The sequence below is a fragment of the Panthera uncia genome (assembly GCF_023721935.1).
Source record: "Panthera uncia isolate 11264 chromosome C1 unlocalized genomic scaffold, Puncia_PCG_1.0 HiC_scaffold_3, whole genome shotgun sequence".
In the NCBI taxonomy this organism is placed as follows: domain Eukaryota; kingdom Metazoa; phylum Chordata; class Mammalia; order Carnivora; family Felidae; genus Panthera; species Panthera uncia.
In genome coordinates, this window is record NW_026057584.1 from 54,468,042 (window position 1) to 54,492,765 (window position 24,724).

The window sequence follows — 24,724 nt, forward strand, 5'->3', positions numbered from 1 at the left end:
AATCTATAAACATCAGTTTGGTGCTAGATGACATATTAATTAGGGTTCGTGGGGGTGGTTGTTGCACTTAAATAGTGTTGGGTATTGCTAAATTATATTCTTTCTTCTTTTATTCTGATACAGTTCCAGCTAAGATACACTTGCCTAAAACGCTTGAAGGCATGGGAGCGGTTCACGCTCTCCGAGGTGAGGTGGTCAGCATCAAGATCCCTTTCAGTGGCAAACCAGATCCTGTGATCACCTGGCAGAAAGGACAAGATCTGATCGACAATAATGGACACTACCAAGTTATTGTCACAAGATCTTTCACATCACTTGTTTTCCCCAATGGAGTAGAGAGAAAAGATGCTGGTTTCTATGTGGTCTGTGCTAAAAACAGATTTGGAATTGATCAGAAGACTGTTGAACTGGATGTGGCAGATGTTCCTGACCCACCCAGAGGAGTCAAAGTTAGTGATGTCTCACGAGATTCTGTCAACTTAACATGGACTGAGCCGGCTTCTGATGGTGGCAGCAAAATTACCAACTACATTGTCGAAAAATGTGCCACTACTGCAGAAAGATGGATCCGTGTAGGACAGGCCCGAGAAACACGTTACACCGTGGTCAACTTATTTGGAAAAACAAGCTACCAGTTCCGTGTGATAGCTGAAAACAAATTTGGCCTGAGTAAGCCTTCTGAGCCTTCAGAGCCAACCATAACCAAAGAAGACAAGACCAGAGCTATGAACTATGATGAAGAGGTAGACGAAACCAGGGAAGTTTCCATGACTAAAGCATCTCACTCTTCAACTAAGGAACTCTATGAGAAATATATGATTGCTGAAGATCTTGGGCGTGGTCAATTTGGAATTGTCCACCGTTGTGTTGAAACATCCTCAAAGAAGACTTACATGGCCAAATTTGTTAAAGTCAAAGGGACTGACCAGGTTTTGGTAAAGAAGGAAATTTCCATTCTAAACATTGCTAGACACAGAAACATCTTATACCTCCACGAATCATTTGAGAGCATGGAAGAATTAGTTATGATCTTTGAGTTCATATCAGGACTTGACATATTTGAACGCATTAACACAAGCGCTTTTGAACTTAACGAAAGAGAGATCGTAAGTTATGTTCGCCAGGTCTGTGAAGCACTTGAGTTCTTACATAGTCATAATATTGGACACTTTGACATTAGACCAGAAAATATCATTTACCAAACAAGAAGGAGCTCCGTCATTAAAATCATAGAATTTGGTCAAGCCCGTCAGCTGAAGCCAGGGGACAACTTCAGGCTTCTGTTCACTGCCCCAGAATACTATGCACCTGAAGTCCACCAGCATGATGTTGTCAGCACTGCCACAGACATGTGGTCACTTGGCACGCTGGTATATGTGCTGTTAAGTGGTATTAATCCATTCCTGGCAGAAACTAACCAACAGATAATTGAGAACATCATGAATGCCGAATATACTTTTGATGAAGAAGCATTCAAAGAGATTAGCCTCGAAGCCATGGATTTTGTTGACCGGCTGTTAGTGAAAGAGAGAAAATCTCGCATGACAGCATCTGAGGCACTCCAGCATCCATGGCTGAAGCAGAAGATAGAAAGAGTCAGTACTAAAGTCATCAGGACATTAAAACACCGGCGTTACTACCACACTCTGATCAAGAAAGACCTCAACATGGTTGTGTCAGCAGCCCGAATCTCTTGCGGCGGTGCAATTCGATCGCAGAGGGGAGTCAGTGTCGCTAAAGTTAAAGTAGCATCCATTGAAATTGGCCCTGTTTCTGGACAGATAATGCATGCAGTTGGCGAAGAAGGAGGATATGCCAAATACGTATGCAAAATTGAAAACTATGATCAGTCTACCCAAGTGACTTGGTACTTTGGAGTCAGACAGCTGGAGAACAGTGAGAAATATGAAATCACCTATGCAGATGGAGTAGCCACCATGTACATCAAAGACATTACCAGATTTGACGATGGTACCTACAGATGCAAAGTAGTCAATGACTACGGTGAAGACAGTTCTTATGCAGAGCTATTTGTTAAAGGTGTGAGAGAAACTTATGACTATTACTGCCGTAGAACCATGAAGAAAATTAAGCGCAGAACTGACACAATGAGACTTCTGGAAAGGCCACCAGAATTTACCTTGCCTCTCTATAACAAGACAGCTTATGTGGGTGAAAATGTCCGGTTTGGAGTAACTATAACTGTCCACCCCGAGCCTCGTGTAACATGGTATAAGTCAGGTCAGAAAATCAAACCAGGTGATGATGATGCAAAGTACACCTTTGAGTCTGACAAGGGTCTTTACCAGTTAACAATCAGCAGTGTAACTATGGATGATGATGCTGAATATACTGTTGTGGCAAGGAACAAATATGGTGAGGACAGCTGTAAGGCAAAGCTGACTGTAACCCCACACCCACCGCCAACAGATACAACCTTAAGACCCATGTTCAAACGGCTGCTGGCAAACGCAGAGTGCCAAGAAGGCCAAAGTGTCTGCTTTGAGATCAGAGTGTCTGGCATCCCCCCACCAACATTAAAATGGGAGAAAGATGGTCAGCCACTGTCCCTTGGGCCTAACATTGAAATTCTCCATGAAGGCTTGGATTATTATGCTTTGCACATCAGGGACACTTTGCCTGAAGACACAGGTTATTATAGGGTCACAGCCACAAACACAGCTGGATCTACCAGCTGCCAGGCTCACCTACAAGTGGAACGCCTAAGGTATGTCAAACAAGAATTCAAGAGTAAGGAGGAGCGTGAACGACACGTACAAAAGCAAATTGACAAGACACTAAGAATGGCTGAAATTCTTTCTGGCACTGAAACGGTGCCACTGACCCACGTGGCCCAAGAGGCTCTGAGAGAAGCTGCCATCCTTTACAAACCAGCTGTAAGCACCAAGACCGTAAAAGGGGAATTCCGACTTGAGACAGAAGAAAAGAAGGAAGAGCGAAAACTCCGTATGCCTTATGAAGTACCAGAGCCACGCAAATACAAACAGACTCTAATAGAAGAAGACCAACGCATTAAGCAATTTGTGCCTATGTCTGACATGAAATGGTACAAAAAGATACGTGATCAATATGAAATGCCTGGGAAAATTGACAGAGTTGTACAGAAAAGACCCAAGCGCATCCGCCTTTCCAGATGGGAACAGTTCTATGTGATGCCTCTTCCACGCATTACAGATCAATACAGACCTAGATGGCGTATTCCCAAACTGTCCCAAGATGATCTTGAAATGGTGAGACCAGCCCGCCGCCGCACACCTTCTCCTGATTATGACTTTTATTACAGACCTAGAAGACGTTCTCTTGGAGACATGTCGGATGAAGAACTTCTCCTGCCCATTGATGACTACTTGGCAATGAAAAGGACAGAGGAAGAGAGGCTGCGTCTTGAAGAAGAGCTTGAATTAGGCTTCTCAGCCTCACCACCAAGCCGAAGCCCTCCACGTTTTGAGCTTTCTAGCCTGCGTTACTCTTCACCACAAGCTCATGTCAAGGTAGAGGAAACAAAAAAAGACTTCAGATATTCAACCTATCACATCCCCATGAAGGAGGAGACTAGCACAAGTTATGCAGAACTGCGGGAACGGCACGCCCGGGCCTCCTACAGACAGCCGAAACAACGGCAAAGGATCATGGCCGAGAAAGAAGATGAAGAGTTGCTTCGCCCAGTTACTACCACCCAGCGACTGTCGGAATACAAAAGTGAGCTTGAACACATGTCAAAGGAGGAAAAGTCTAGAAAGAAATCCAGGCGACAGAGAGAAGTGACAGAAATAACAGAAATTGAGGAAGAATACGAAATCTCAAAACATGCTCAAAGAGAGTCCTCCTCATCTGTGTCTAGACTACTGAGGCGGCGGCGTTCCCTGTCTCCAACCTACATTGAGTTAATGAGGCCAGTGTCCGAGCTGATCCGGCCACGTCGACAACCAGAGGAGGAATATGAAGAGGACACAGAAAGAAGGTCTCCTACTCCAGAGAGAACTCGCCCACGTTCCCCCAGCCCTGTGTCCAGTGAGAGATCACTCTCAAGATTTGAGAGGTCTGCAAGATTTGATATCTTTTCCAGGTACGAGTCCATGAAAGCTGCTTTAAAGACTCAGAAGACATCAGAAAGGATGTATGAAGTATTGAGTCAGCAGCCTTTTACACTGGACCATGCGCCTCGAATCACACTGAGAATGCGCTCCCACAGGGTACCATATGGCCAAAATACACGTTTTATCTTAAACGTTCAGTCTAAGCCAACTGCCGAGGTTAAATGGTACCATAATGGCGTTGAACTCCAAGAAAGCAGTAAGATTCGTTACACCAACATGAGCGGGGTCCTGACCCTGGAAATTCTGGACTGTCACACCGAGGACAGTGGAACATACCGTGCTGTGTGCACCAACTACAAAGGTGAGGCTTCAGACTACGCGACCTTGGATGTAACAGGCGGGGATTACACCACCTATGCTTCCCGACGCAGAGACGAAGAGGTCCCCCGGTCTGTCTTCCCTGAGCTAACAAGAACAGAGGAGTATGCGGTTTCATCATTTAAGAAAACATCTGAGATGGAAGCTTCTTCTTCGGTCAGGGAAGTGAAGTCACAGATGACAGAGACAAGGGAAAGTCTCTTAGCATATGAACACCACGCATCTGCAGAAATGAAAAGCGCTGCAGTAGAAGAAAAGTCGCTGGAAGAAAAATCCACACACAGAAAGATCAAGACGACTCTGGCCGCAAGAATTCTAACAAAGCCAAGGTCCATAACCGTGTATGAAGGCGAGTCCGCAAGGTTTTCTTGCGACACAGATGGTGAGCCGGTGCCCGCTGTGATCTGGCTGCGTGGAGGACAAGTGATAAGTACCTCTGCCCGCCACCAAGTGACCACCACAAAGTACAAATCGACCTTCGAGATCTCTTCAGTCCAGGCTTCTGATGAGGGCAACTACAGCGTGGTGGTAGAAAACAGTGAAGGGAAGCAAGAAGCACAGTTTACTCTGACTGTTCAAAAGGCCAGGGCTACTGAAAAGGCTGTGACATCACCACCGAGAGTCAAATCCCCAGAGCCTCGAGTGAAATCTCCAGAAACCAGTAAGGCTCCAAAACGAGTGAAATCCCCAGAACCAGTTACTTCTCACCCAAAATCCGTATCACCCACAGAGACAAAACCCACACCGACAGAGAAAGCTCAGCAGCTCCGAGTCTCCGTCCCACCCAAGATAACTCAGTCCCTGAAGGCTGAAGCTTCTAAAGATATTGCAAAGCTGACCTGTGCAGTCGAAAGTAGTGCATTATGTGCAAAAGAGATCACCTGGTATAAAGATGGCAAGAAACTGAAGGAAAATGGGCATTTCCAGTTTCATTATTCAGCAGATGGTACCTATGAGCTCAAGATCCATAACCTCACGGAATCGGATTGTGGAGAATACATTTGCGAGATATCTAGTGAAGGTGGAACTTCCAAAACTAACTTCCAGTTTACAGGACAAGCCTTTAAGAGTATCCATGAGCAGGTGTCAAGCACATCAGAAACTAAGAAAGCAGTTCAGAAAACTGCTGAGTCTACAGAAACCAAGAAAACGGAAGCAAAAGCTCCTGAACCAATTTCCTCCAAACCAGTAATTGTTACTGGGCTGCAGGATACAACTGCTTCTTCAGACAGCATTGCTAAATTTTCAGTTAAAGCTACTGGAGAACCACGGCCGACAGTCATCTGGACAAAGGATGGAAAGGTAACCATTTCTTAATTATCTCCTGATGGTATCTCCTAAAAATCTAACTTCTTCCCTCATCTCCATCTCCACAAAAATGTTTAAACTTAACTCACTTTTTAACACTCAAATAACTTGCATTCTGCAGGCTCTTACACAAGGAAGTAAATATAAACTCTCTGAAGACAAAGGAGTTTTCTTCTTAGAAGTTCATAAGACTGATACTTCTGACAGCGGGCTTTATACTTGCACCATAACAAATTCAGCTGGATCTGTGTCCTCTAGCTGTAAATTAACTATAAAAGGTAGGTTGGCTTTTGTTCGTACCAATATTTTTCAGAAAAACGATATTAAGGAAACTTTCTAAACATTCTCCCTTACATACACATACACACACACACACACACACAAATATTAAAGTAAAACTGTTTTCATTTTTTAAGGTTTAATGTTTATTTATTTATTTTGAAAGCGAGAAAGTGAGAGCATGAGCAGGGGAGGGGCAGAGAGGGAGAGAGAGAATCCCAAACAGACTGTACTCTGTCAGGGAAGAGCCAGATGTGGGGCTTCTTCTCACTTACTGTGATCATGACCTGAGTCAAAATCAAGAGTTGGACAGTTAACTGACTGAGGTACCCAGTAAAACTGTTTTCCAAATTCCAGAATACCATTTGTATGCAAATACACATATTTAAAGAAAGCCTAATAGTAGCATAAAAAGCACATATCAGGTACCTAATTATATGTGGTATTACTTAAGATTCCAAAGAGGCAGCCACTGCTCCCAAGAATATTTAGGAATAAAGTCAGGTGAATATACAGAATGGTACTGCTTCCATAAACTTTCACTCTTGCTAATTTTCCAAAGCGGTGCAGTTTGTAAAAGAGCTATATTACTTTTCCCAGTTAAAATTAAGTTGCTTTCAAGGGCACCTGGGTGGCTCAGTTAACGGTTAAGCATCCGACTTCGGCTCAGGTCATGATTTCATGGTTCGTGAGTTCGAGCCCCACATGGGGCTCTGTGCTGACTGCTCGGAGCCTGAAGCCTGCTTCGGATTCTGTGTCTCCCTCTGTCTCTGCCCCTCCCCTGCTCACACTGTCTCTGTCTCCCTCTCAAAACTAAATAAAAATTAAAAAAAAAAAAATTAGGTTGCTTTCCTTCAATCTTCTAAAACATAATTCAATTTTTTTATTAATCAAAATTTCCTAAATCCACACCTATCCTAAATAATTTGACTATTCTTTTGAGACTTTTCCCTTAAGTCATAAGAACCATCTTCAATTTAGTTTAAAGAATCATTACACTGATCTCAAAAATCATGCATGACAACTTTTTTTGTGTGTATATTATTTATTCACTTGCAGAACTACAAAAGAGTAAAGGGTGGGACCTCTTTTCAATTAAGTTCGCCTAACACCTAACAGAGGTTTCTTTTTTAGCTGTAAAAGACACTGAGGCACAGAAAGTATCTACGCAAAAGACCTCTGAAGTTTTATCACAAAAGAAGGCGGTTGTCCAAGAGGAAATTTCCCAAAAAGCCCTCATTTCTGAAGAAATGAAAATGTCAGAAGTGAAATCTCAGGAAAAGTTAGCCATCAAGGAGGAAGCTTCAAAAGTTCAGATTTCCGAAAAAGTCAAGAAATCAGCAGCAACCTCTCTGGAAAAATCCATTGTCCATGAGGAAATCACTAAAACATCACAGGCATCGGAAGAAATCAGAACACATGCCGAGATTAAAGCATTTTCTACTCAGATGAGCATAAGTGATGGTCAGAAAGTGACCTTAAAAGCCAACATTGCTGGTGCCACTGATGTGAAATGGGTACTGAATGGAGTAGAGCTCACTAACTCTGAAGAGTACAGATACGGTGTCTCAGGCAGTGATCAGACCCTAACCATCAAGCGGGCCGGTCACAAAGATGAAGGGATTCTCACCTGCATTGGCAAAACCAGCCAAGGGATCATCAAGTGTCAGTATGACTTAACCCTGAGCAAAGAACTCTCAGATGCTCCAGCCTTCATCTCACAGCCCAGATCTCAAAATATTAATGAAGGACAAAATGTTCTCTTTTCTTGTGAAATCAGTGGTGAGCCATCCCCTGAAATCGAATGGTTTAAAAACAACTTGCCAGTAAGTTTAATTATGAATATGTCATTGAAGGAAATTTAAAATGGCACATCTATTCCTGAAGAGCTCAAAGAAACATTTCTTTTTTTCCCCCTTACATTTTAGATTTCTGTTTCTTCAAATATCAGTGTAAGTCGCTCCAGAAATGTATATTCTCTTGAAATTCGAAATGCATCAGTAAGCGACAGTGGAAAGTACACAGTTAAGGCCAAAAATTTCCATGGCCAGTGTTCAGCTACTGCTTCCTTAACGGTCCTTCGTAAGTAGATCTTTCCCATTTTTTTTTTACTTGCTTAAGGCCTTTATATATTTTTTGTTTTTTTGCCTTTGTCTTCCGAGCACAACCAACTCCGATGAGCCTTATTAAATTCCGTGAGTGAGAGGCACAGGTCTCCCCTCATCCTTACAAAGTTTCTTGACAGCTAAACAGATATGTGGATAAATTAACTTTCAAAGCCAAGCTACCAAGTGCCCTGTTACATTTGTTTCCAGAATGCACAAAATCTATATTATTTTCTATATGACTAATCATTTTTCTCCCAGTTATTCTAGCACCTGCATGTAATACAATGATAGAAATATAAAAGATACGTTTCTTGGAGACATTGAGCTAGCTCTTGACAAATGTATGTATTTGCTTATGCTTCCACAGCAAATTGTTTGGGTTACGTTACTGTGTGTGTGTGTGTGTGTGTGTGTGTGTGTAAGTTTTCCATTTCTGCAAGTCAATGTCAGATGTCACCAATTAACCGGATGTCATCAATGTTCACTGTGTATCTGCTATGCTCCACAGCTCTAGTTGAAGAACCTCCCAGAGAGGTAGTATTGAGGACAAGTGGTGACACGAGCTTGCAAGGAAGCTTCTCGTCTCAGTCAGTCCAAATGTCTGCCTCTAAGCAGGAGGCCTCCTTCAGCAGTTTCAGCAGCAGCAGTGCTAGCAGCATGACTGAAATGAAATTTGCAAGCATGTCTGCCCAAAGCATGTCCTCCATGCAAGAGTCCTTTGTAGAAATGAGTTCCAGCAGTTTTATGGGAAAATCTAGTATGACACAACTGGAAAGCTCAACTAGTAGAATGCTTAAAGCAGGCATAAGAGGTGAGCAATGAAATTACTGGTAGAGGTAGATAAGCCTAGTAGTACAGTATAGCCTTTAGTTCATACAATTTAGTAGAAAGTAAATCATTGTGTTTTCAGTTCCTAAAACATTTTTGTTGTTGTTCCATAAAGGAATTCCACCTAAAATTGAAGCTCTTCCCTCTGACATCAGCATTGATGAGGGCAAAGTTTTAACAGTAGCCTGTGCTTTTACGGGTGAGCCTATCCCGGAAATAACATGGTCCCGTGGTGGAAGAAAAATTCAACATCAAGAACAACACGGGAGATTCCACATTGAAAACACGGATGACCTGACAACTCTAATCATCATGGATGTACAGAAACAAGATGGTGGACTTTATACCCTTAGTCTAGGGAATGAATTTGGATCTGACTCTGCCACTGTGAATATAAACATTCGATCTATTTAAGAGAGCCTGTGCTCTCATACTCCTACTCATTCTTAACCTTTCACACATGATTCACATGGACTAATCTTTCTGATCTGTAAATATTAAAAAAGAAAAAGTAGTTGTGTATCAACCTAAATGAGTCAAAGTTCAAAATTATACATTTCAATCTTTTCATAATTGTTGACCTAAGAATATACATTTTCTAGTGACATGTACATACTGTATATAGCCGGATTGACGGTTATAAAGTTTTGTACCATTTATTTTATGACATTTTACAATGTAACTTTTGAAACTAACTGTTGGCAGGAGAAAGTTTCTTATGGAACGAATACCCTGCTCAACACTTAATCTTTGTGCCTCAACATAACGTTGATGTCTAAGTATGCCTCAGTGGGTTGAGAAATTCCCCACTGAAGATGTCCTATCCACCTAAAAGATGATGCCATGTGTGTAACCTGACATGTGCACCAATACCTACTGAATCAGGAATGTAAGGCATTGGTGATGTTTGCATTTACCCTCCTGTAAGCAACACTTGAACGTCTTACATTTTCTGATGATGTCACACTCAAAATTATGACTTAGATATTACCAGAGCAGAGTGTAACGGCCAACACTTTGTTCGCTCATTTTGCACTGTCTCTGACCATAGAGAATGCGGGGATAGCTTGGAAAAGTAACATCGCCTGGCCATCCCTTCATTTCACCAAGCTATTCAAGTATTCCTTTGCCAGAGCAGTGTCAACTCTTGGAGGTTCTGGGGTGCAGCCAACGCCTTCGTGTGGTAGCTCTAAATTTACATTGAAACCTGAGAAACTGGGGCAACTAAGCAATGAGCCACAGCAAAAAACAACAACAACAACAACAACAACAAAATAAAGCTGTCGTTAAACTAAAAACAACTACAAGATTACTAACTGCCCAGAATGTCAATTTGATGTAGTTCCTTTCATGCAGGTATAAATTCGATTATTAGTTACAATTGTTGGACCTCCTTGAGAAATAGTAACAACAAAATAAAGCAAGCTATCTGCACCTCAAAATGTGTGGTTGGTTGTTTTGTGTGAAATCCTGGGGTTGGGGAGTATGACTGAACAAATCACAGAAATGATCACAGATCAGGCAAAGTGGCCCATGACGATAGGGTTCAAAATGGCCCATGACGATAGGTTCCTTAAAGCAAATATTTGAATTATTGTGTTGGACATAGTCAACATTTTTTAAAGCATAGATTTGATTCTCATGGATAAATTCATCCTCAAAAGTCATTAAAAAAAAAAAAAAACCAAAATAACAGCTTACATCTTTTAAACTTATGAAGAAAAATATTTTTATGGGAACTCATTCAACTAAATCCATCAAAAATACCAAACATCTACAATTCACACTATCTTGTGCTAGACACCATAGGGAACGACGCAAAACTGAGCAAGATAATACAGATCCTATCCCTCAAAGGAATGCAGTCAAGAGAAGATGATAACTTCAGGGAAAATGATGTTGTGCAACTGAATCCATATCCCCTACTGCAACTCCAAGTTGAGACAAAATAAAGGTTCTCAAAACTAAAAAAACACATGTTCAATGGTACACTCCTACCATGCTTTTTTAAACAATTATTCTATACTTAATAAAATACCTAGTGCCAGAAAAATCTGTATTTATCCACTTCAATTAATCATAATTGTAAACCAATAAAGATGATTACTGACCTAATGAATTACCTCTTAAATGTAAGTACAATTGCCTTCTAAATGTCAATACAAGTGGCCAAAGCTGAAGTACATATACTGTCAACTTTTATTCTCTAAAACAAAATTGGGGTATTTAATTTATTCAGCAAGTATTCTGTCTTAAGTCAGATTCCCTAGAAACAGAGCCCAAGACAGGGATTCCTACAGAAGCAGTTGATCTCATCTCAGAAAAAAGGGAGTGAGGGAAGCAGAACAGAGGAAGAAGGTTAAGCTAGACTCAGTGGGGACATCAGCCCTATCCCACAAGGGAACATAAATTGTATCACAGTTGGTTCCATCTTGGAACAAGGGGGCTGACCTTTTGTACCCCCTTACCAGCCAGCAGCTACAGGCTGTGAGTTTGGGGGGATGGAAGGTGGGGAGGGAAATAATCTCCCAGGTAAGGAGGGGTACCTGTTGACCAGGGCAGTCTCTGCAGACTAGGGTAGCTAAACAGCCAACACTCAAGAAACCCAGTGGGGTACACGTACCCTGGGGGACCTGGGTAGCACCAACAGCATCCACTATGTCAGGTAACCATTTTAAATGCCTATTCTTACCTTAAAATAAGAGGCAGAACTTACTGGTGATTCCTGAGGATGATTCCCAGCCCCAACATGCTAATATCCTCACATGTACTACAGTCCATGCTCAGGAGAACTCTTCATGATGCAAAGATTTCATACTTCCTGTAGTTGCAACTCGCAGTCATGGCAGGCACTGAGGGAGGGGAGAGGGGAGGAGCACCGGTTTATCTAGCCAAGAACACCTGCGCCAGAGGCAAGGTCTGACCTCTATTTATGCCTTAGCAGAAGCAGCAGCCTAGGCAGGCAACATGGGGCAGCCACGTGAACTTATTACCTGTTTTCAATAGTAGCTGATTATATAGAGGAACCATGTAGAGGTAAGGAGAGAGGTAAATCACAAACAGCAGGTAAAATAACATATTCAAATGATGGTCTCTATGGAGACTGATTCAAGAATGTTTTATGATAGTGCTCCAAAAAGAGAAAGTAATTTGTATTTGTTTACTCTGCCCCAAATATAACTTTGAAAAATTCAAACAGAAAAAGTTTAGTTTCCTTGTAAAAGGAGGAAAGAGTGTCTGCTAAACAGAATTTTTAAAAATAGATTGGCCCATCAATTTTTAGTCTAAGATTATAAAAAGTGAAGGCTTAAAACTTAATTTTATGCCTTTTGGTATCTCTGGGTCAATATTTCCCAAACTCTCTTCCTCAGGATGTTGGTAGATGTTTTGAAAAAAAGTGTTTCACAGCCAAATAAACTTAGGACATGGATAATTGTACTTTTTTATGCAGGACTTCTCAGGGTCTTTGATGAGCTAAATGTGTTTGTGATTCTCCAGGACAGTGCTTCCTAAACTTAATTGATGATGGATATAATATTTATATTATTATATATATATTATTTTATATATATATATGTCTCCAGGGGCACCTGGGTGGCTCGGTTAAGCATCCAACTTCAGCCTAGGTCATCATCTCGCCGTTCTGGAGTTCGAGCCCTGTGTCAGGCTCTATGCTGACCGCGCAGAGCCTAGAGCCTGTTTCAGAATCTGTGTCTCCCTCTCTCTCTCTCTGACCCTCCCCCCACTCATGCTCTGTCTCTCTCTCTCTCAAAAATAAATAAACATTAAAAAAAAAAAAGTGCTCAAAACCATACCGCTGGGGCATCTGATCCAGTCAGAGAAATGCAGAACAATCAGGTTAGAGGAAGTTCCCTGTCAAAGCTTCAACCTGAAGTGTGGGCAGAATAAGGAAAAGCAGGGTGGGGCTTTCCAAGCAGAGGACCTTTGCACCTGCAGAGGCTTTCAAGAAAGTAGAAAAAATGATTAGTAAGGCTGGTACAATAGCTTCTGAAGGGCTGGGGGCAAGAGGAAAGGCAGCACTGCAAAAAGCCTCAGAAACATTATACAGTTTGGGCTTTTCCCTAAGAGGTTAAGGAGGAGCATGAAAGAGATTCAAGCAAAGTACTTGATCAAATTTTAGATTTACAAGTCTTTAGCTATTCTTAGAAAGCTATCATGTTTGCTTGCCATTCTACATCAATGAGCTTATTTCTACCTGGAAAGGAAGGAGGACTTCACAGGAAGACCTTGACCTAACACCAAATTTCTAGCCCATAGTGGTCCTGTAAATTATTAAAATTAAGTTATTAAGGCTCCAGAGCTTTATAACCATTCATGGAAAGGTCTTTCTTAAGGTTGTCTGGGGTCTTAGGAATACAGTAATAAAGCCAGGCTGGTAGACCCTCTGGGCACATAAGAGGTGTGGGAGAGAGGGAACTTGTGGAGAGGAGAGGGCACCTTAGTGCCCACGGCCTTCCCAGTGACAATGACTGCTGCCGTGGAACTGGCAGTGGAGAGGTAGGACAGTCCAGCCCAGCAAGCTGAGCTCCCCTGAGGGTGCCGTGTTGAGAATGTGGCTCATGGGGATGACTCCCACTCACTCCTACTACACTTTAAGAAAAGGTAAGAAGCAAGAGGAGAGAGCAGACATACCAGTGCTTTCAAATCTGTCAGGAATCCTGTGGAAAAAGCAGCATGTCCTCAAAGTCAGGACTCCAAACCTGAAATTCATGCTTATCCTCGTATTTTTAGGGGTCCATAAGCATACCGAGATTATGCCTATGTGTATCTTTTAGGGACATGACTCCTACTTTTCATTTCATTTTTAAAGATGTCAGTGATTCAAAAAGTTTAAGAAATACTGCCCTACATGTTTCAAAGGGAGCAGGCAGATAGATGCCAAGGCATCTATCTGAGAAATACTCATAGCTCCCCATAGAAAGAGGCAGTGATAAGCCCCATTTTGGAAAATCTTTCCAGAGCTCTGCTGCTCAGGATGCCAAATGCTTCTTGCGAAGAATGTAATAGGTACAAATATCCTGAATTATAGGGGGAGTTTCTAGGGATATTGAGGGGACCCTGTCTGACACCAGTCTCAGACTTAGGAACAGGAAGACAGAATTCTTCCCTGCAGTTCTAACACATGAACAAAATCAGCTCTTTGTTGACAGCTGCCAGTTCTGTCTGAGGGCACTGTAGTCAGGTGAGGCCCACAGGTACTCCTCCTCCCCCAATCCGCTGAGAACCTCACCACCATCTATAGGAGAGGCTGGGTACCTCCTCTACCCTTATGTCCCTGCTTAGAACAACTCAAAGAAGATGCAGAGAAGGGACATCACCAGGTCTAGCAGGCCAAGACCAGATGGGAGGCTGATGCCCTAATAAATGGAAGGACCACAATTAAGGGGCCCCTAATGGAGATATTCACCAGAAAGAAAGGTGCAAGGAGAGAATACTGAGACCCAGGGTCTTTGAATAACGTGCCCAAAGCCACATAGTTAGTAGCAGAGCTGAAACTAGAAGCCAGGTCCCCACTTATCAGTGTGGTCTTGCCACCCTTTCACAACATCAAAATTCAAACCTGCTCGAGAGCGAGAGTGCAAGAGGGAGGGCCTCTTTAGAGAGAAGAGGATTGTATTCTACTTTCAGGGTCCTTATGGTTACAGGGTAGGGCAGACAGCAAAATCCCCTCAGGTCACTCCCCATAAAGAGGCTTCTCAGTTCCAGTGTAGTCAACTCCTCTTCTCAGAAAGCTTAGAGCCCTTCACTGCCATCTGCAATTCCACACCTGGAAATAGGGTGCTTATCTAACCCAACATATCACGTGAACAGGGATGGGAGAGCCAAAGCTCTCTGTAAACCATGTTATGGGCTCTGAAAAAATAATAGAAAAGAACCTTTCCAACTTTAGAGGAAGGAGGTAATCTGCCTTGTTCTCAGTGCGTGTTTAGACACAGGGAAGCCAGCTGAGAGTTCCTGGAATGTTTAAGGTAGGGGACCACAGCCATGATAAGGGAGGTTTCTGAGAGCTGGGCGCTGGACAGACACTCCAGAGCATTTGGAGGATTTGATTTTATTCATTTCCATTTGAGACTGGGATGAGTAAATTTCTTACTTAAAAGGAACTTTCTCTTGCAGAGAAGAATTATCAAAATAAAGATGTGTATGAAGAAGTATTCTTGCAAGGACTATAACTTCTTTTTTTCCTTAATACGTAAGAAAGCTGTATGCAGGGAGTGAAAGAGCACACATGGCCTTCAGCCCAGTGACCATTCTTTCAGTGTCTTTTTCTTCCCCATTTTGGGGAGAGTGCAGTTTGGTGCTGATGGTCATAGTGGGCATCATTTCCTTTACATGTGCTCCAGATCAGAAAAATCATCTCTAGCTTGTAACCTGCTGATGTGAGCACACAGCACTAATTTCATTTTCCAACCCTGTATGAAAATATCACAACTTACCTAGGACAGACAACCAGAGACAGAAGCTGAAGGCAGGATGTATCAAGAGCTACATTTACCCTAAATCACCTCCAAAATACCTGAGAATAACCTGGGGATCAGTAGACCTGAGGTAGGGGCCTGACATTCTGCATTTCCAACAAGCTTCCAATGAAGCCAATGCTGCTGATCATCAGGCCATGCTACTAAGGACCTGAAAAATGTTTGGACTTTCTGGCTGTTAGATGATGGCCCCAAACTTGAATGCTATATAATATATCTCCTAAATACAACAATCAGGAGTGAGAGCTTCCACCTACCTCAGTGGTTCTCAGCCTTGGATACTCATTGGAATTGTGGGGGAGCTTTAAAAAATATCAAGAACTGGGTCCACCCCTACCAAATCTGCTGTAATTGGTCTGGGCCAACCATAAGGAAGTTTGAATGCTCCTGGGGGTTTCTGATGCACAGCCAAGGTGGAGAACCCCTGATCTAGCCAAACAAGGTGATCCACTTAATGTTTTCATTTAAAGGTCAACTATTCCTTCTCCTACAATCTGTTCTCACATCACACCACTAATTTAATTTAGCCAATCAGATTTTACATTTAAGTGTGCAGGCAAACCGTCACATTATTTTAAAAGCAGAGTTACCCTTCCTTAAACTTTCAAAACATGCTGCCCTTAAATTTTCTTAGTGACATGGCAAATTTATTAAAGCTTCCCCCATGCTGTTAACATGGTTCTGTTTATTGATTTATAAAATTGCTACAATACTTTAAACAAGCAGCATTTTCATAACAAAAATAGAGAGTACACCTTTTGGCATTGGGAAGAGAAAAAAAAAAACGAAGTATACATATATTTTAAAATCAAGTTTATTTTTCCCCTGGGAACAAAAATCCTATTCTGAAAATGTTTCAATATTAAAGTGCTTAGTTATATCAATCTAAAAGCAATCTAAAGCTATTAGGTTATTAAGTTTTTTTAGAGACTAGCTTTTCTATCACTTTCAGTATTTCCAATTTATTTAACTTCTAAAGTTACAAATTGTTCATTAAGTACCCACAAACTTGTTGCAAAAACCATTATGTGTATTAGTTATGACTAACCCAAAATAAAAACATTTCAAAAGCAAAAAAATCAGGTGCTTGTGTTTTTAATAATATTTATATACATAAAGAAACAGCTGTTTTAAAACGACCGTGATATTTTCCAATGCTTGCTTATTTGCATTTAGGTAAAATAATAGTTGGTGTGCAAATGTGAATAATAAATACTATTCAACTAGTTAACTAAAAGAAGTGAAAATTTAGGACAGCCAATTAAATTTAAGATAGTCAATTTATCTAAACTATTAAAAATAAAGCAGTGAGTTTTCAGTGCACTCAAGAATTATACAGCAAATAAGAATGTTAACAAAATGGCACTTAGCAGTCAATAAATATTGACTGAACAAATTTTTTAAGTTGGATAAATATATAAGCTATCCTAATTTTTTTAATGTTCATTCATTTATTTTGAGAGAGAGAGACAGAGGGTGAGTAGGGGAGGGGCAGAAACAAAGGGAGAGAGAGAGAGAGAGAGAGAGAGAGAGAGAGAGAGAGAATTCCAAGCAGGCTTGGTAGCTGTCAGCTCAGAGCCTGATGCTGGGCTAGAGCTCATGAACCTGAGATCATGACCTGAGCTGAAACCAAGAGTCAGCCACTTAAGCAACTGAGCCACCCAGGTGCCCCTAAGCTATCTTAAATTTAAATTCCCTCTTGTACTCTCCACTCTTCCCAAGTGATTCTTTTGTTTTCTAAAACAGTTTCACCAAATATGGAAATATTGGGGAGGCTATTATAAGAGACTCTACATTATTAATTAAACACGGAGAAAAAGTTACAAATATTGAATCATTATGTGTAAACACCTGAAACTAACATAATGTTATATGTCAACTATATCTCAATTTTTTAAAAAAAACTAACATAATGTTATATGTCAATTATATCTCAATTTTCTATTTTGTTTGAGCCATTAAAAAATGGACAAAAAGATAAAGTGAATAAGAATTTTAAAAAAGGAAAGGTAGGATAAGCAAAGTTCCTATGACTTTCTCTTTGGCTAGATTAATATTGGAAAGCTCTTAAAAATTTACTTTTAACATTCAACCATGATTTTTATAACATAACATACAACCATGAATTCTTCAGAGCTGGCAGAAAGGAAAGGTTGAAATAACATACAGAATTTTGAAAACCAGAGGCAAAAATCACACAGTGAGTCTTTCCTATTCTCTTGGTCAAGCTAGTAATGAATCTGAACTATTAAAAACCTCATCTAAAACTATATCTACTCCCTCACTCCCTTCATTCTCCTCCAGAAGAAAGAAAGACACCTGCAGGAGTTGAGTCTGAGAGATGCAGATACAGATACAAACATTATGGTAAAGGAAGCCATGTGTCCCCAAAAAACATACTGTTATGAGGTCAAAAAATGGTAGGTCACCAGTACATTTTGCTAGGCTTCATGACTCAAGCCATATTCAAGGACACTGTGTGGCCAACGTGGCCTGATTCACAAAAGCAAGAAAGAAAAGTTTCAATCTGCACATCTGCCCCACCCCCTGCACCAAAACCATGGCCTCTATTTTAAAAATGCAGCAAGGAGAAAGGACAACTCATCTAAGGAGTGTTGCTACTTAGGTATAACTGCAGATGAACTAAAAAACGGTCTCTCAAGAGATGACCAAGGGCAATGAAACACAAAAGGTGACTTCTATAAAACACTGGTATGCTATCGAATTTCACTTGCTAAACTCATACTTTTTAAAGTTTTTTAAAAGTATGGCACTATTTGGGGTCTTTTTTCCTGAGCACCAATGTCAAGGTTGCAAAGGTCTTCGAACTCACCAAAGCAATGTTAGTAAGTGAATGGTGCGTGTTACTTATGCACACATATATACTTGGCCTGAATAGGCGATGGCTAGTTTTGTTTGCATTGAAAATATATACATATGGTTAAGTTCATCCTAGTATAATAGTGTAAACTTAAAACAAGGAATCAATTATGAGTCGTTCAACTTTATTTTGAGTTCTTAAAAAAATGTAACGTAGCAAAGTTATGGAAAGTCAGACCACAATCATTGCCCTGTATTCTGAATGACCCTTGCCACCATTCCCCACACCTTACCACCAAACCCATGACGGGCATCATTAATCAAGTAGGTGGGTTATTCTCTGCTGATCCTAGCCTCAAACTCAGAATCCCTGGAAGCTACAGCTAACTGATCAGAGTTGGCACAGAAGGAAAAAAAAAAAGACAGTATGCCATCCATGGCCACAATACTAAACCACAGGTATTTATTGCCACACATTTCTCTCTGGCCAACCATTGCAAAACAAGAAAACAAACAAACAAAAAATAATAAGCCAAACAGCAATTGTATATATTACTTGTACTGTAAAGCCTCACCAAAATTAGACATCGTAGCAAGGGACTCTAGACAGTCTTCTGGGCGTGCTGGAACACTTGCATAACTTAGCAAGTCCCAGCAACCACAAATACCACAGAAAAGGGCACAGTCTAGAAACTTCCTATTTAACTCAACTACAGTCTGATTCTGGTGTAAGACTTCAAAGACATTTATTGTATGCTCATCTACCATATAAATTTGTCAAATAAAGTTTTAATCACATGGCCATGTATACATTCCAAGACAGAAATCTGGATGCTTAATGCTTACTGCCTCTAGGCCACACTTTTGATTGCTGCCAAACAAAAAATACAACTCTATTTTGACTGAGTCATAGTAATTTCTCCAGCAAACGTGTTCTATCTTTTGTAGGTAAACTTGTAAAATCAATTGTGAAAACAAATGTAAAGCTGTATGTATGTATCGGAAAACAAAATGATTCCAGGTCTCATGGTCCACAACCAAGAAACTATATGTAAAGACATACATGCAAACACATTCATGTATGCACGATTAAAGAAAAGCACTAGAAATCCTAGGACTGCCTTTCAAAAGAAAATGGCCTCATTCTAGCTATCTGAAAGAAAGAAAGAAAGAAAGAAAGAAAGAAAGAAAGAAAGAAAGGCAGTCAATTCACAGTCCCTTGCAAAGGAGGATTAAAAAGAAAATAAAAGAGCCAAAATAAATGTCAGTCGGGTCAACAACAGCAGAGGTCAAAATTATTCTGCTGTCACACACAGAAAGTACCTGTGAAGATATATAGGGTTACCTCCTTCTGTGTCACCAGCTGCACCATACAGATGTGCCACCTTGCTGTCAATGAGCTAATCTGAGTGACTGCGTATACACCCACATTAAAATGCCTAGGAAACCATCAAAATCCTAGAGGAAAAAGCAGGAAAAAACCTCTCTGACCTCAGCCGCAGCAATTTCTTACTTGACACATCCCCAAAGGCAAGGGAATTAAAAGCAAAAATGAACTACTGGGACCTCATGAAGATAAAAAGCTTCTGCACTGCAAGGAAACAATCAACAAAACTAAAAGGCAACCAACGGAATGGGAAAGGTTACTTGCAAATGATATATTGGACAAAGGGGTAGTATCCAAAATCTATAAAGAGCTTACCAAACTCCACACCCAAAAAACAAATAATCCAGTGAAGAAATGGGCAGTAAACATGAATAGACACTTCTCTAAAGAAGACATCCAGATGGCCAACAGGCACATGAAAAGATGCTCAACATCGCTCCTCATCAGGGAAATACAAATCAAAACCACACTGAGATATCACCTCACGCCAGTCAGAGTGGCCAAAATGAACAAATCAGGAGACTATAGATACTGGCGAGGAGTGGAGAAACGGGAACCCTCTTGAACTGTTGGTGGGAATGCAAATTGGTGCAGCCACTCTGGAAAACAGTGTGGAGGTTCCTCAAAAACTTAAAAATAGATCTACCCTATGACCCAGCAATAGCACTGCTAGGAATTTACCCAAGGGATACAGGAGTGCTGATACATAGAGGCACTTGTACCCCAATGTTTATAGCAGCACTTTCAACAATAGCCAAATTATGGAAAGAGCCTAGATGTCCATCAACTGATGAATGGATAAAGAAATTGTGGTTTATATACACAATGGAATACTACTTGGCAATGAGAAAGAATGAAATATGGCCTTTTGTAGCAACGTGGATGGAACTGGAGAGTGTGATGCTAAGTGAAATAAGTCATAGAGAGAAAGACCGATACCATATGTTTTCACTCTTATGTGGATCCTGAGAAACTTAACAGAAGACCATGGGGGAGGGGAAGGAAAAAAAAAAAGGTTAGAGAAGGAGGGAGCCAAAACATAAGAGACTCTTAAAAACTGAGAAAAAACTGAGGGTTGATGGGGGTGGGGGGAAGGGGAGGGGATGGGTATTGAGGTATTGAGGTATTGAGGAGGGCACCTGTTGAATGAGCACTGGGTGTTGTATAGAAACCAATTTGACAATAAATTTCATATTTTAAAAAAATGCATAGGAAAGGTCTGTAAGGATACCCACCAGAAAAGAGTGGTTATCTCAGGGGGAGTGGGGGTGTCAAGGTGAACTTTTGCTTTATTCATAGTCTAAATGATTATTTAATAGAGAGAATATACTCAGGTACTGCTTTAAAAAAAAAAATAAGAGAAAGGGTGGGAAATAACCCAGCTCTCTGAGTTTGAAGTCTAGAGTCTTGAGAGAAGATGGCGGGACTGAGTGAGGCTGACAAGTTTCCCTAGAACGCCTCCTTTTCGTTGCACATAACTCATTAGTCTTTATTCCCAAACTGCTACATCTCATCCAAAATGACAACTTCTCTCTGCTAATGCCGAGAGCAGATGGGAAAGAAAAGAGTGTGGGGGGATAGCTCCTGGTGGCTATGGCTCCCTTCGTGACACTGTTCTCTCTCCTTTGTTGCTGACTGTCCCCGTGCTACCAAACCTGGTAATATACTTTATACTGAAAGCTCAGTGGGTAAAACAGTCTTTGTGACAAATTTTCAAAAGCACAAAGAGTATCAACAGCATCCTCCTCTCACTTGGACAGAATGAAACTAAGGAGGAATTCATTATAGTCAGACATTTTATTCATCGTTGATATTCTGAATACATCACCCATATAAACTATCCTTCATGATGTCAAAGGAATTTCTGAATTTGCTAATATCCCTGTACATTGATTCGTTTGTTTTATCTATCACAGTTAATAAAAACCTAATATATCCTGCTGTAAATTCTGTGTGTGGCTATTTATTCAGCAACTAACTGTAGCCCAAAAGCATATAAACTAAAATACTAAATAAAATAAACAGATTAGGGGTGCCTGAGTGGCTCAGTTGGTTAAGCGTCCAACTTCGGCTCAGGTCATGATCTCACAGTTTGTGAGTTCGAGCCCCACGTCAGGCTCTGTGCCAACAGCTCAGAGCCTGGAGCCTGCTTCAGATTCTGTGTCTCCCTTTCTCCCTCTGCCTCTCCCCTGCTCGTACTCTGTCTCTCTCTTTCTCAAAAATAAATAAACATTAAAAAAATTTTTTAATAAACAGATTAATTTAAACACTTAGTATTTCAGGATATAGTAACAAAATATTCATCATGCTGATCAGTCATGTATGAGTTAATCCTAGTTCTGCATATTTTGGATGTTTTTGTATGCCTGCACTTTAATATCTTTGTTACAAGGCTATAATGTGGTAAAGCAACTGGCCCATAGTGTTACAAATGTTTTATTATCACAGAGATCAACAAAATACTCTTTTGGGGAAAGCACATTATGAGAAAAGAAAAATTCTATCCTGTGAAAATACACAAGATTAGTTACTGCATTTGGAGAAAAGACAGCATAAGGGCTCCAAAGCTGTAGACATTAAATCTTCAGAGATGAAATATCAAAGCAAATAGTAAGGGCACACAATAATATTCCCATCGGGAAAGAGGAAAATGCCCACATCAAGCTAATAGCAGGCACGGTTTTAACCCTGGCCATGTCTCCCTGTTTCATCTATACTAGCAAAGTCAACCTGATAATTTGCAAAGAAGTTTATTCACACTAAGTAACTGGCTATTTCTTTTGTAGAAAAATTTCTCATCTCGGGGTGCCTGGTTGGCTCAGTTGGTAGAGCGAGCAACTCTTGATCTCAAGGTTGTAAGTTCGAGACCCACGTTGGATGTCGAGATTACTTAAAACTAAAATCTTTAAAAAAAGAAAACGAAAAATTTCTCACCTCTAATAGTATTAATATTTACAGCCATTTGTCACAACCATGGGACTCTACTTCAGTGAGAGAGAATGCAAATCTCCTTATAAATAAAAAAAACTTCCCCAAAGTATGCAGCTCTCTACCCATAAAAAGAGGAGTGTGAGCACCTAATGCCACTTCACTTCTAAGAATTAGAATTCAGCATTATCATACACTCAATCTAGATACAAAGAAGATACTTTAAATAACTGAGATTATGCAGACATTTTGATTTATAACTTCACAACATTTTCTGAAAACTATACAACCACTGACAAGGTCATAGATCCAGTGACTGGAGTCCACTGTTTGTCCATTTCTATACTCTACATACTCAAAGAGTATACATTTACTGGCTGTAGGAAAGGCATAATAAACATCACCTCCATAAATTTATTTTCTATACTTCATATTTAGATGATCAAAACACAATACCAATAAAGCTTAAAAACACATCAAAATTGTTATTATATGCTTTTAAAATCTTATGCAGTAATCACTACTGATTGGATTTTTTAAGGCTTTCATGTATCTTAGAAAGATTACATCTAACCCCTGAACATTCCATGTGAAGTCTAGTCAAAAGAGGGTCAATATTATCAAACACTAGATTTTTCCATATGTCAATAATTCTTCCTGTGATGAAAACATTTTAATCTAGATCTAATGGATTACTGAAATAAGGGTGATAGTAGTAAAAATAATAATGGTAGCAACAATATTAATAATAGCTAACACTGATTTAACACACACCAAGTGTCAGGCACTGTTCTAATTGCTTCAGATGTATTGATTCTTCTAATCCTCACGACAACCCTATAAGGTAGGTAGTACAGTAGAATCATATTAGTTAAAAGTCATTAGAAAGTGGAAACAATAAATTACAGAATAATACACACACAGTTTTACTTTCTACACACTATCTGAATTGAAATCTAGACTTCCAGTTAAATACAGTAGACTGACCACTTATATTTGTTTTCTCTACCTCCAAACCCCACCAAAAAGAGATCAAAGGAATATAAATGGTATTAATCCATAAAGACAAAGAAAACAGGCTATACAGCCATGAGATTTTAATAAAGTTCATAACAACAGAAAACAAGAGGAGGTGTGATAACTAATCTAGCAGAATGGAGGAAGTTAAAGCCTTAGTCCCCAGAAGAGAGAAGCCAACAAATACATTCTACCTAGCACCTAATAAGTTCAGGACTTGGAAGTACCAGGTGTTATAGAAAAAGGGAGTGAAGTATACAGCTGAATATAGGACTAGAAATCTGTATAAAAAGCAACTGGACCCCACGTCTTCTTCCCACTTTCCACAGCCAGACAACCCACCCAACCTCTATACACAGAAGAAACTGAATGAGAGGGTCACCATCCACAGAAGGCTGGAGTGGGGCGGGTCAGGACATAGGGACGCTGAAAGTAAGAGATTAAGGAAAAGCCACCATATAAACTCTGGGGTCCTCAGCCCTCTTTTTCTACCCTACCAAAACTTGGGAGTCCTTTCTAGAGAAACCAAATGGCTCCAAAGAAAAGATCCCCACTGAAATGAAATGGTATCATAAAAAAGGAACAGAGAGAAAAAAAAAAATCTTAGAAATTAAAATACATAGCTAAAAAAAAAAAAAAAAAAAATCAATGGAAGAGCTAGATGGTAACAAAAAGAACAAATATAATACAACTCAATGAACAACCGGAGAGAAAAAATTTTTTTAATTAGAGGATCAATCTGGGAGTTCCACCATTCAAATAATAGAAATTCTAGAAAGACAGGATGGAGAAACTGGAGGAGAGAAAATTGTCAAAAAGATAACACAGAAATATTCCCATAAATGAAACAGACAAGTCTACAAATTGAAAGACTCCACCAAGTTGAGTACCCATTGGCATGAATAAAGACCCACACAACATCATGAAACGTCAGGGGTAAAGAGGAGCCTCTAAAAGCTTCCAGAGTGTAAAAGAACAGGTCTGTGTGAAAGAATAGTTTCAGAATTCTCACAGAAATAATGAATGCAATAAGACAATGGAGCACTGCTTTTAAAATTCTGAGAAAAAATTATTTTCGACATATACTCCAAACTACCAACCATTCAAGAGTAG

General features: G+C 40.3%; 1 protein-coding gene across 50 annotated transcripts in view; it reads left to right on the top strand.

Annotated features, from left to right (window-relative positions):
• TTN (titin) overlaps nucleotides 1–10,365 on the top strand; it is a 275,095-nt gene extending 264,730 nt beyond the window's left edge. For all 50 annotated transcript variants that reach the window (XM_049615442.1, XM_049615431.1, XM_049615432.1 and 47 more), the window contains 6 exons: nucleotides 124–5,738; nucleotides 5,866–6,022; nucleotides 7,158–7,849; nucleotides 7,952–8,105; nucleotides 8,640–8,942; nucleotides 9,075–10,365. In XM_049615442.1, coding sequence (XP_049471399.1) covers nucleotides 124–5,738; nucleotides 5,866–6,022; nucleotides 7,158–7,849; nucleotides 7,952–8,105; nucleotides 8,640–8,942; nucleotides 9,075–9,373 — 7,220 coding nt within the window. In that variant the 3' untranslated portion in view covers nucleotides 9,374–10,365. The remainder of the gene's footprint in view (nucleotides 1–123; nucleotides 5,739–5,865; nucleotides 6,023–7,157; nucleotides 7,850–7,951; nucleotides 8,106–8,639; nucleotides 8,943–9,074) is intronic.
• The last annotated feature ends 14,359 nt before the right edge of the window (nucleotides 10,366–24,724 follow it).